The sequence below is a fragment of the Chelonia mydas genome, chromosome 5, assembly GCF_015237465.2.
Source record: "Chelonia mydas isolate rCheMyd1 chromosome 5, rCheMyd1.pri.v2, whole genome shotgun sequence".
NCBI classification, from domain to species: domain Eukaryota; kingdom Metazoa; phylum Chordata; order Testudines; family Cheloniidae; genus Chelonia; species Chelonia mydas.
The window spans coordinates 49,887,231-49,900,141 of record NC_051245.2 but is presented as its reverse complement, the minus strand read 5'-3'; the positions used below and the strand labels follow the sequence as shown (position 1 = coordinate 49,900,141).

General features: G+C 37.5%; 1 protein-coding gene across 9 annotated transcripts in view; it reads right to left on the bottom strand.

Moving 5' to 3' along the window:
- Positions 1 to 12,911, bottom strand: part of ZFYVE16 (zinc finger FYVE-type containing 16) — a 58,841-nt gene that overhangs the window by 14,345 nt on the left and 31,585 nt on the right. For all 9 annotated transcript variants that reach the window (XR_006290805.1, XR_006290804.1, XM_043546273.1 and 6 more), the window contains exons 7-11: positions 6,309 to 6,690; positions 4,586 to 4,708; positions 2,693 to 2,848; positions 1,604 to 1,828; positions 456 to 538 (exon numbers count right to left, since the gene is read on the bottom strand). Coding sequence is in view for 7 of the 9 variants with exons in the window: in XM_043546273.1 (XP_043402208.1) it covers positions 456 to 538; positions 1,604 to 1,828; positions 2,693 to 2,848; positions 4,586 to 4,708; positions 6,309 to 6,690 (969 nt within the window). In the remaining 2 variants the exon portion in view is untranslated. The remainder of the gene's footprint in view (positions 1 to 455; positions 539 to 1,603; positions 1,829 to 2,692; positions 2,849 to 4,585; positions 4,709 to 6,308; positions 6,691 to 12,911) is intronic.

Below are 12,911 nucleotides of genomic sequence, written 5' to 3'. Positions count from 1 at the left end.
TATCAAGGCAGCATGCTGTAGCAAGCAATTAAATTTGCATCATGTGACATTACTGCTGCAACAGCCTGAAGAGCAAAATTTTATGATCACTCACAAACCCAAGTCTCTTAGATGTCAGCAGAGCCAGTCACCAGATCATTGCCTAAAGCTTTCTTACTGGAAAAAGCTGATTAATATTAACTACTTATTTTAAATGAATAAGCTGAAGTTATATTAGTATATTTCAATATCAATAACTAATCTGAAAGGCACAACTTAATACTATTCTAATAGAGCATTTCATTGTGTGAATAGACTGAAGTCTAATGTTCACTTCACACGTAAATTAAACCGTGTTACAACATTTTTTGCTAAAAGACAAATAGTTCAACTTCAAAATTGTGAGGGTAACTTCACACTCATCTGAAGTATAATTAGGAGGGTAAGGAAAATTATGTAAAACACTGTTTACTCACAACAAGTAAGTTCATGATTGTGTGTCCTATCTCCCCAAAGAGAGGCTTTCGGTGTCTGATGCTTGTTACAGGAGTTGGGTAGGCTTTCAGAGGAAGAAAAGAACACTGTTACACATAAAGATCAAACAAAATAATCTAACACAATTAAAATATGTGACTTTTTTTTAAAAAAAAAAAACAGATGCAGCCTTTCATTCTTTACCTTATGTAAACTGACAGACTTCAGCATTCATTGCAGGGAAATAGCATCAGAAAACAGACCATGTCTGTGCTTACTCTGATTCAGCAGCACAAGATGCCTGCATAGCTAATGCGAAAGAACAGCAGCCCCTAAAAGCAGGAAGAGTGCCACAGAAGAATTGCATTGCGGTAGCAACAGCCAGCCTGTAAACTGGAGTGAATTCCATTCCCCACTTAGACTGTGAGAAAGGTGGTCAATAAGTTTCCACATGTTTGAGAGCAATTAAACGCACAACTAATTATCAGTGGGATTTGTGTACTTGGCTCCTTCTACCCCATTTTGAACATCCAGAAGCCATATTTTCATGGAATAATTGACACGGAAATTTTTTTCCCCCTTATGGAGAAACTTGATTACTAATGACTGATATGGAGCTGAGAAATTTAATCTATAATGTATTAGACACTACTATTAGGTTTACATTAATAAGATCATAAAGCTCTGTTTTCAGAACACTTCACAAATATTAAATCTGATCATTCAAAAAGGATTCAATATATTGTTGTACATATCCACAATCTAAGCTCTTTTGTCAGCACACTCAGATTCCGTATCATAGATTGGTTTAGCAAAGTTTATGTTTCTCCTGAAACAAAATTTGAAGAATCAATATTTTATGGTCAAATCCTATCATTTACACACATCTACCCAGACTAAGTTGATAGTGTTTCAAGAGGTGTCCAGCAGCACAGAATTTGAACCACAGTGTTTACAAAGTTCTTGGTTTTTTGTTTTTTAAACAAACAGGTTTGATGTACAAAGTACAAATTTAAGGCCCAAGCCTTTGAAGAATCACACTTGTATTTAATTTTTGAAGGCAACGGCATTCACAGTGCATAAAGTTAAACATGTGCATACATCTTTACAGGATTGGGCCTTAACATGCATACTTAGTGTTAAAACTCACCCCCGTATTCTGCTCCCAATCCCAACATTAAGCGAATTGGAAAAACCTTTGCCCATGGTATTTCCAGTTTTTGAATGAGAATGCCACAAAGGAAAGGATTATTTGGTAACAGGAGATCGTCAAGTTTTTGAAAAGTTGGTGCAACAAACAGGAATCCTCCATGATCCTTGCTACCAAGGAAGCTTTCAGTAAAGGTAAAATTTTCCAAGTTTCCTATGTATTTTCCTGAAGAGAGAGAAGGAGAGAAAGAGAGGGGGAAGAGAGGGAGAGTTAAAATCTTCACCATAAAAAACAAACATGTTAAATATGCATTCTTATACATAATGGGTTGATTTCTTCCACGTACCAACACTATGTGAACACTATCTCCCTTGTGCATTTTTAAAGTAACAGGGTGCATATTGCAGCTTTTCAGGATAACAGGACACAGACCTTTATAGTTTCGTACAATTCATTATTGAAGTACTTGCACATTAAAAAATTGCCATTTTTAGAAGCCAAACGTGCTAAAAATATTGTCTCAGACTTTTGGTACTATTGACATGGTATATTGCATTTTATTCTATCACTTTTAAGTCAATAGAACCCAGTTTCAAAACACTTTTTTCAACTCAGACAGATCTTTTTAATAAAACTAATTTACAAAACAATTAACACTTAACAAAAATTCTGGTGGGCAAGTCTATGTACATACAATTAGTTAACTTTTGCAAATTAAGCTCTAATACAGGAAAACATTTAAGTGGGTGCATAACTCTATTCAGTATAGCACTTGTCTTCTAGAACCAGGGCTCAAAGGATTTACACCTATGATCCATCATACCAAAGTATTATATTAAAAAAAAAGAGGTGAAGACAAAAATGCAATGAGGCAGTTTATAGGAGAACTAATACGAAAAAAAGGACGCATTCCTCAACAAAATCCCCTGCATCACTTTGACAGAATCTGAGGAAATAGTTATGAGCACTGAGAACTTTCAAACAAAATTAGTAGGAACCCTCTAAGAATGCAACACCATTTATTTCCTGGTTTGTGTTAAAGTCAACAATAAGACGCTAATCTTAAAGCTACAAATTAAAACTCCATACCTTTCACTGCATCCTTATATATGTCAACAAACAACGTGAAGATTTCTTTAGGAACAGCATCTTCATTTGGCAAACATAGCAACATAATGATAATTTCTGCCTGACCCAAGCCATGTAATCCATTTGTTGAGAAGTACCAGCACTTTTCTGAAGAATCTTAGTGATAAGAAAAAAAATTTTTTTTGAATTCATCTATATGATACTCAGTCTTGGAATCAAAGATATCAGAAATTGGAATTAATTATCTGTGCTCCTCTGTCCCTTTACTCCTACCACTGCAATATTGCTGTCTACAATGTTTTTCTTTTTAAAACTGAAATTTCAGAAAGCACTGGATAACCCACTGCACAGGAGAGAGACTAACTCTCATAGGGACACTCTTCTCAGGCCATATTGTCTGGAGACCCAGAGGGAAACACCATAAATGAGAAACACTGGAGAAGATAGTTCATTAATGGGCATCAAGAAAAATCTGATAGGATACAGGTTCTGAAGGACCTAACTGAATCAAGGTGCTGATTAAAGAAAGTTTTAATTGCAAAGGCAAACTTTACTATGGAACCCCAGGCACAGGCTTGTATCTTTGAGCGAAACAAGTAATACTCCTTCATTTATCATATCCTCTTGCATAAACAAGTATGTTGCATGTTCGCAGCACATGCAGGTGCCACACTTATTTCTGTTTAAGTGACTAATGAAAAGGCATCAAGAACTCAGTCATTTTAATAACAAGGCCAGAAGGGACCATTGTGATCATCTAGTCTGACCTCCTGTGTAACACAGGCCATAGAACTTGCCCAAAATAATTCCTAAAGCATCTCTCTTAGAAAAACATCCAATCTGGATTTAAAAATAGTCAGTGATAAAGAATCCACCACAACCCTTGGTAAGTTGTTCCAATGGTTTATTACCCTTACTGTTACAAATTGCCTTACTTCCAGTCTGAATTTGTCTAGCTTCAACTTCCAGCCGTTGGATCATGTTATATCTTCTTATGCTAGATTGGAAAGCCCATATTATTAAAAATTTGTTCTGTACATAGGTATTTACAGACTGTATTTTAAGTCACCCCTGAACTTTCTCTTTGTTAAGCTAAATAAATCAAGCTCCTCAAGAGTCACTGTAAGGCATGCTTTCTAAACCCTTAATCATTCTTGTGGCTCTTCTCTGATCCCTCTCCAAGTTATCATCGTTCTTGAATTGTGGACACTGGAACTGAGCAGTATTCCAGCAACAGTTACACCAGCTCCAAATACAGATGTAAAATAACCTCTCCACTCCTATTCAAGATGCCCAGGTTCACGTTAGCTCTTTTGGCCACAGCACCACACTAGAAGCTCATGTTCAGCTGACTATCCATCACAACTCCCAAATCTTTTAAACAGATATCTGAAGTTGCTGTAAAATCAACAGAAGTATCCTTTGATTATTTACACAGCAGGGTCTCCAGAGCTTTATATTCAAACCTACAGATAAAAGAATCCCTATTAGACAGCACCTTACACAAATAAAGCATGAAATCTGTGTACAGTATGTATCAAAAACGCAGCACGCACTTCTGGGAAAACGTTCTTATAAGAGTATTCTTATTCCTTCCTAATGAAAGATATTATGGTGAATACAGCCCTGCACTTGTCCTACAACCAAGGTAGGCACATAAATAAATTACAAAAGGGGTTAAAAGTTGCTTTAAAGCACACTGAAAAAATTACTTGAAAAACCTTAAATTTACAGACTGGATAAAATAAGGCAGCATATATCTCAAGTGTGAAAATGTTTGAATTTTATCTGCTCAGCCACCAAGATTAGTGAATTTAGAGTTTACACATTTCAAACATAATGAACCATGGAACATATGTAAATAAAGGGAAACAGTGTACATTACCTACTTACAAGATACTAACTTGACATTCACAAGGAGGTTTGCATTTAGGATAAATGTTAATGGATTAGGGCCTCCTTCTGCAAGAAGCAAGGTGACCTGCTGATGAGATGGGTGTTCTTCCACCAGAGGATCTAAATAAGATAACATCTGGATTAATTCCATATACCACCCAATATCCATTTCTTCTCTATCTATAAAAAACATTACAAACTACAATGTATGAAATATGGTACTTGACACTTCCATCTTTCTACTTAAGGAAACTGCTAAAAACACATTCTCTTGAACCTAAGGCAGACATACAGCAGCCAATGAATAGCGACATCACTTTTGTTTAAAGATGACTAGACCATATCACATAAGCAAAGACAGTAGTATGTTCTGAAGTCACGTATGACATACAGCACCCAGGAACATTAAGATTAAACTCAATAAGTTTATGGAGGAGATGGTATGATGGGATAACATGATTTTGGCAATGAACTGAAATTTAAATATTCATGGTAAATAGTCCCAATGGCCTGTGATGGGATGTTAGATGGGGTGGGATCTGAGTTACTACAGAGAATTCTTTCCTGGATATCTGGCTGGTGAATCTTGCTCATATGCTCAGGGTTCAGCTGATCGCCATATTTAGGGTCGATAAGGAATTTTCCTTCAGGGCAGATTGGAAGAGGCCCTGGAGTTTTTTTGCCTTCCTCTGTAACATGGGGCACAGGTCACTTGCTGGAGGATTCTCTGCTCCTTGAAGTCTTTAAACCATAATCTGAGGACTTCAATAGTTCAGACATAGGTCAGAGGTTTATCGCAGGAGTGGGTGGGTGAGATTCTGTGGCCTACATTGTGCAGGAGGTCAGACTAGATGATCATAATGGTCCCTTCTGACCTTAATATCTATGAATCTATGAAACATATTGGTATCTTGCCAGGAGCTTCAGGGCCACAATTAGCTTGCTAAATGTAGGCCTGGCTTGACATGAGTGATTAAACATGGGTGAAGCCTCATTTCTTGGGAGATAGGATTAGAGAGGTAAATGGATCAGCGGTCTGGAAACAGAATGTCTGTACTAGCTAAGATAAGGGGCAACATCCAGGAAACCATTTATGGACAAGATAACAATGGATAAGATAAGCCTGGAACATAAGGTGAGATGGAGTAAGTCGTACATGAACCGTGCATGCTATACAGGGATTGGCTTGGTCCAATCCCAAAATATGTAATGTAAATGTAATGTGTAAATAATTATATTATATAAAGGAAGAGGTCTGCTGTGTAACTTTGGATGCACCCTATACCCTATTTGGTATATACCCTATACCCACTCCCTATGCTTGAGTCCCATCATATCAGGGTAACTTTGCTGTGTGCCAAATAAAGGAACCTGAATAATGAGACTGGAGTTCAACTGAGAGTGGAAGAGTTCTTGCTAAATAGTACTAAAACTCCTCAACACCACATGTGGTCTGCAGCTTGTGCACCAGTACTATACTTCATATGCAAACATACTTGGGCTCAAATACTAATTGTTGTGGTTATGCTCATGGTTTTTTTCACAACATACAAGTTCATATAAGTGCAAGTTCAGCTACCAAGCTGGATCCAAAATAATGTGCATTTTAAAACAATGTTAATTTGGCTTCTGGAATGTCACAGTGTATACACAAAGGTTCATATAATTTTACAAAGCTTGCATCCAGTAAATATTAGTATTCCCCAGTCCAAAATTTTACCTTTTCCTTTTTCTCCAGTTGCAAGTAAGAGAGGTGGCAGTCCATCGTCATCAGGAATAAGGCTAAATTCTTTGCTAACACAGTTTTCAATACCACATAGCATTCTGTAGTCTGAAGGACTAACAAGTGAATCATCATTAGTTTGGTTCACTGTTCCAAGGCTAGGAGACTTCTCAACTTTTGTAATAAAAGGTAATTCATCAGCAGCTGGAATTAGAGAGTCAAGACTATGCAACATCTCAGTTTGCACTGCAGTGGGCAACTGATCATCATCTGGAGCAACATGTAAGGAACAATGGAATTTCTCAGTTCCTGCAGAAACTGCAATTTCATCCTTTGGTTTTGTATCAGTTACACAGATGTCATCTGCCGGACTTGCAACCTATGAGAAACAAAACAGACTGTTGATTAGATTTGTTATTCACGGTCCCTGAACAACACTAGTATTCTCCTGTATTAGTGTTTCAAATGTAAAAGCAGCCAGCAAAGAGAATATACAGTCACAGACCATTTTAGGGGATATCTTCCTAAAACAGAAAGCAAGCCACATCTCTGAAAATTACAGCACTTTTGCATCTTTAATACATATTGGTCTCTGTTACGGAACAGGTAAATATGTCTGAGTCTAAAATAATTAGTATAATATTTAGTCTGATATTTACCTGTCCTATAATAATTCATACCTAAAAATGGAGCATCTACTATTTTAGCGTATGACACAGTCAGTAGACACAACACAATCAAGGATTACATTACTAGCCATGTAGACCGTGAACAACTGGGCAGAGTTACCAGTATGACTTTATTTTGCAAGGCTCTTGAATACTGTAATTTGCCATAATTTGGACCTGAAGTATCTGCAGACAATTATCTTCACATGATTTACTAATAGCAGCTTACTCCAGCATTTAATAGTAATGCTCACTCCTACTCTAAGTGTCACATCTATGTTGACCCCTCAGTGAATTATGTAAAGCTGACAGGGTGTGGCGATACAAAGCAGCACAAAAAGGATCTCAGTTTTTCCCATATGACTAAAGTAAAACCAAAATCCCACACCATCAGCCCAGGCATTCCCTCCTCCCTTCTTTTTCCATTTCATCGATGCAGCTCTCCTGGAATTGACAGTTTCCCAGTGTGCACTGGGTTGTGACAGAAGTGCCATTTGTTTTAAGCACTGGTACTAGGAATGCGCACATAGAAAATAATTTTTTGGTGTTCAGTTTTCTAAGGGCTTGTTATTTTGTGAGCAGATGAGGATAACTGGCTTCCTTACGTTTTAAATTTGCAAATTTATACAATAATTGAATATATCAAGTTGTATCCCTCTCCTGCCATCTCTCTAGCTCTCTTGCTTTCTTGAACTTTAAGCTCTTTGGAAAAGACCACGTCTTTGTAAAACAGTTGGCTCAATGGGACACAACTTCAATGCAAGTAATAAAAACATCTTTTTAATTATAAAGAAAAAAAGTGTTGGTATGATAAGGCAGGGCAGGAAGGGAGAGAAAGGCGCTAGACTTTCCCACTCCCAGCAGGAACAATCAAGAGACTGTCTTCCTCCCTATGCCAACACCATACAAAATACAACCACCCCTACCTCCACCTCCAAAAAAAAGACTCCCTCACCTTTCTATTCAGTTTGAACATTGAAAAGCAGATTATTTTCAATTCTAACATGGTGCACCAGGGCATTAAGTGACTCCTGGCAGAACCAGGTTAGTTTTTAAAGACAGAAGCAATTTTTTATCTGATCATTTAAAAGAAAAAATAAAATGGGAACTTTTACTGTCAACATGTTAATAAAGACAGACTTCAGAACTTTAAGATAGAAATACTCATAGCCAAAACCAATTACCTTAATGCTATGCAGAAGAAATGGAGTCAGAACATTTTCTACATAACATTTAACTACATAATTTTAAAGTTTCAGTGGAGACACAGTACACTGCACATACTCTTACCCACATGGTTTCTGTTTAAATGGGGTCTCGTGTACAACTTCAACATAAAAACTGAACAGCTACCCAACGTCTTTCCAGAAAGCAGGGTGGATAAAAAAAAAAAGTTGAATCATTTTTTTAAATTAATCAGATTTTTTATTTAACCTGGATTTTTATTGTTATTCAATTATAATAATTTATTTTAAAAAATAAACCTGTTTAAGATTAAAGCTCAATTTAATAAAAAAAATGTTAAGACTAGGGCTGTCAAGTGATTTAAAAAAATAAATCAGTTAATTACTGTTAAACTATAATAGAATTCCATTTATTTAAATATTTGTGCATGTTTTCTACATTTTCAAATACATTGATTTCAATTACAACACAGAATACAAACTGTACAGTGCCCACTTTATATTTATTTTGATTACAAATTTGTGCTGTAAAAAACAAAAATAGTATTTTTCATTTCACCTCATACAAGTACTGTAATGTAATCTCTATCATGAAAGTTGAACTTACAAATGTAGAATTATGTAAAAAAAACTGCATTCAAAAATAAAATAATGTAAAAAACTTTAGAGCCGACAAGTCCAGTAAGTCCTACTTCTTGCTCAGCCAGTCACTCATACAAACTTGTTTGTCTACATTTGCAGGACATAATGCTGCCCGCTTCTTGTTTACAGTGTCACCTGAAAGTGAGAACAAGCATTCGCATGGTACTGTTGTAGCCCACGTCGCAAGATATTTACATGCCAGATGCGCTAAAGATTCACATGTCCCTTCATGTTTCAACCACCATTCCAGAGGACATGCATCCATGTTGATGATGGGTTCTGCTCAATAACGATCCAAAGCAGTGCAGACCAACGCATGTTCACTTTCATCATCTGTGTCAGATGCCACCAGCAGAAGGTTGATTTTTTTTTGGTAGTTTGCATTCTGTAGTTTCTGCATCAGAGTGTTGCTCTTTTCAGACTTCTGAAAGCATGCTCCACATCTCGTCCCTCTGAGATTTTGGAAAGCACTTCCAATTCTTCAACCTTGGGTCGAGTGCTATAGCTATCTTTAGAAATCTCACATTGGTACCTTCTTTGTGCTTTGTCAAATCTGCAGTGAAAGTGTTCTTAAAACGAACTACGTGCTGGGTCATCTGAGACTGCTATAACATGAAATACATGGCAGAATGTAGGTAAAACAGCAGGAGACATATTATTCTCCCCCAATGAGTTCAGTCAAAATTTAATTAATGCATTTTTTTTTTTAAACGAGTGTCATCAGCATAGAAGCATGTCCTCTGAATGGTGGCTGAAGCATAAAGGGGCATACGAATGTTTAGCATATCTGGCACGTAAATATCTTACAACGCCGTCTAGAAAAAAGCCATGCGAAAGCCTGTTCGCAATTTCAGGTGACGTAAATAAGCCGGCAGCTTTACCTTCCGTAAATGTAAACAAACTTGTTAGTCTTAGGGCATGGCTACACTTGTGAGTTACAGCACAATAAAGGAGCCCCGGGCGCACTAGCTTACTACCCGTCCACATCGGCAAGGCACGGAGAGCGCTCTGACTCTGTGGCTACAGAGCTGCCGGTACTCCACCTCAGCGAGTGGAATAACATTTGCTGCGCCCCCGCTGGAGCACCGCAGCACCAGTGTGAATGAGGTGTTGCATTACTGCACGCTGATCAGCCTCCGGAAACGTCCCATAATCCCCTTAAGTCAAGTGGCCACTCTTCTCATTGTTTTTGAATCGCTGCAGGAATGCGGATATGCCCTTTGAAAGCTCCGTTTCTGACAGCCAGCTGCTTATCTGCTCCAAGACAAAGCAAGTCATTCGCGTGGAATGCTGTGTGAGAGAGAGAGAGAGAGAGAGAGAGGAGGTAGGGGGGGCGTCTGCTACTGTCTGAACTTACAAGACAGCATGCTGACATGCTCTCAGACCCCAACAACCCACTCTCTCTCTCACCCCACATATACACAACGCACTCCCTGTCACACTCCACCCCCCACCCCCATTTGAAAAGTACATTGCAATCACTTGCATGCTGGGATAGCTGCCCATAATGCACCACTCCCAACGCCGCTGCAAGTGCTGCAAATGTGACCGTGCCAGTGTGCTTGAAGCTGTCAGCGTGGACACACTGCAGCGCTTTCCCTATTGTGCTCTCCAAAGGCTGGTTTAACTCAAAGCGCTCTACATCTGCAAGTATAGCCATGCCCTTAGCGATTGGCTGAATAAGAGGTAGGACTGAGTAGACTTGTAGGCTCTAAAATTTTACAATGTAAAAAAATAAATCTACATTTGTAAATAGCACTTTCACGATAAAAAGATTGCATTACGGTATTTGTATGAGGTGAATTGAAAAATACTATTTCTCTTGTTTATTGTTTTTACAGTGCAAATATTTGTAATAATAATGTAATGCAACACAGCATACAAAGTGTTGTAACTGAAATTAATATATTTGAAAACGGAGAAAAACATCTAAAAATATTTAATACATTTCAATGGGTATTCTATTGTCTAACAGTGCAATTAAAACTGCTATTAATTTTTTTGAGTTAATCGAAAGTTAACTGCGATTAAATCAACAGCCCTAGTTAAGACATAAATTTATTATAATCTCTTAAACATTAAATAAAAAGTAAGTATGTTGAATCCATGAGCCTCTATCAATAACACTGGCTTTTCTATACAGAGAAAGCAGCAGGGAAAAACTAACTTTTGAGGCCAAGCTTTATAAATATAGCACAGTATGTAATGTACTACCTTTAGAGCCTCATCCTGTGTGGGACCCAGGGGCTGGCAAAGTCATCACAAGTGCTGGGACCCAACCTCTGACTCCAGGAATCATCGTCATGTATCTCATCAGGATCATCCACTGAGTTAGGCCTAGTGTCATACTCCTATTTTATAGTTTCTCCCTACCTGAGCTCTGATTGGCTCAGTTCTCAAATTATGAATATTTATGACTGCACCCACCATGGAAACTTACTCTCCAGCTCATGGAAAAACACTGATCTGCCCAGTAACTAACTGACCTTGCTTCTGAGCGCTTCAAGCAAATGGCCTAGCTCTGTCTCCTTGCATGCATACACAAACAGAAATCCCCCTCAGTCTCTAAACAAACAAAATACTGCAATGCAAAAGGCATTCAGATTACATAAGCAGAAATCTTGTATTGTTGTTAGTTCTTTTGTTTTTCTGAGGGTTTGGGTAGTTATTTAACAAAGGAGAAGGAGTAAGGTGTGTAACCAGAAAGGAGCAACACTAGTGTAAAAGCAGGAAACTGTGAGAAGAAGAGACGTTCTTTGAAGTGCAGCCTTTAGTGTTTACACACCTGGGAAATGGAGGAAAAACCTATTATGGCTGCATATTGTAAAAGAGACTATTTGGGAATATTTTCAAGAAATTCAGGAACCTCTGGTCTGGATAAAAAAGGAACATGTGCCAAATGTAAACAGTGCAACAAAGAGATTCAAGGCCTGGTTAACAGAATGAAACACTATGAAAAATACGCCTCAGAAGGCAATGACTTCGAAGATGATGATGTGGACATGTCTGAGCAATATGTATCGACTGGTTAGTCAACTTATTTTGATACCATTCTTATGGACTCCCTACAATGTCTTAATATGCTAGTAAATGAAAACTTAGATTATTGTCATAAATTTGTGTTTTGGGTAGATTGCTTAGTTACAAATTTCAAAGTGTCTGTTCAAAACGTAATTGGTTTATTTGTTTGTTATGGGAGTATTTATCAATTAAATTTTTACTATTACTGCTGGACTTCTGGAATGATTTCTTTATTGCTCAATGTAATCAGACATTCAAGGTGAAGATCTCCTGTTTAAAAGTAAATCTGATATATAAAGATGGATGTTCATATATGTAAACATCCATCATCTGCAATATCTGCTGGTACCGCCAGCAGTGCTGCAACTAAACATATGTCAAACAGTAAATTACCTGTTAATAAAAGAAACATTTTCCTCATCATCATCAACCATGGACAAATTCAGCACCAACAAATTCCAGCAAAGCTCTAGATTGTTCGGTTCATTTATGCAACAAATTCTCCTTTCACCTTGTTCAGAACAAGCGTTTCACTGACATGGTTCAGCCATTATGACCAGACTACACTCCACCTAGCAGGACAGACATTGTTGGGATGTTGCTGGATATAGTGTATGAGAAGGAAATTGATCAGTGTGCAGAAAACATCGATAAGAAATTCATTAATCTGAGTCTTGATGGATGGAGCAATATAAACAGTGATCCAGTAATATGTGCTTGTGTGACAACAGAAGATGGCATTGCCTATTTTACAGAAACAATTGATACATCAGGAGGTGCCCATACAACAGACTACTTAAAAGAAAGAGCTGTAAAAGCTAGAACAAACTGACCACAAATTAAAGTGTCAAGAGCATAGCTTTGTCACAGACAATGCTTCAAATATAGCAAAGATGAGAAGAAATCTAGAAGATGATGAAGAAAACCTGAAATATATATATGTATGGGAGCTGTGTTCATTTAATGTATCTTTTAGCCAAACACTTAAGTACAACTCCAGGAATAAAGGAAAATGTTGAAACCGCAAGATACTTCCATAACAACGCACTTTGCTTCAGCTTTACTGAATAGAGCTGAAGGATCCA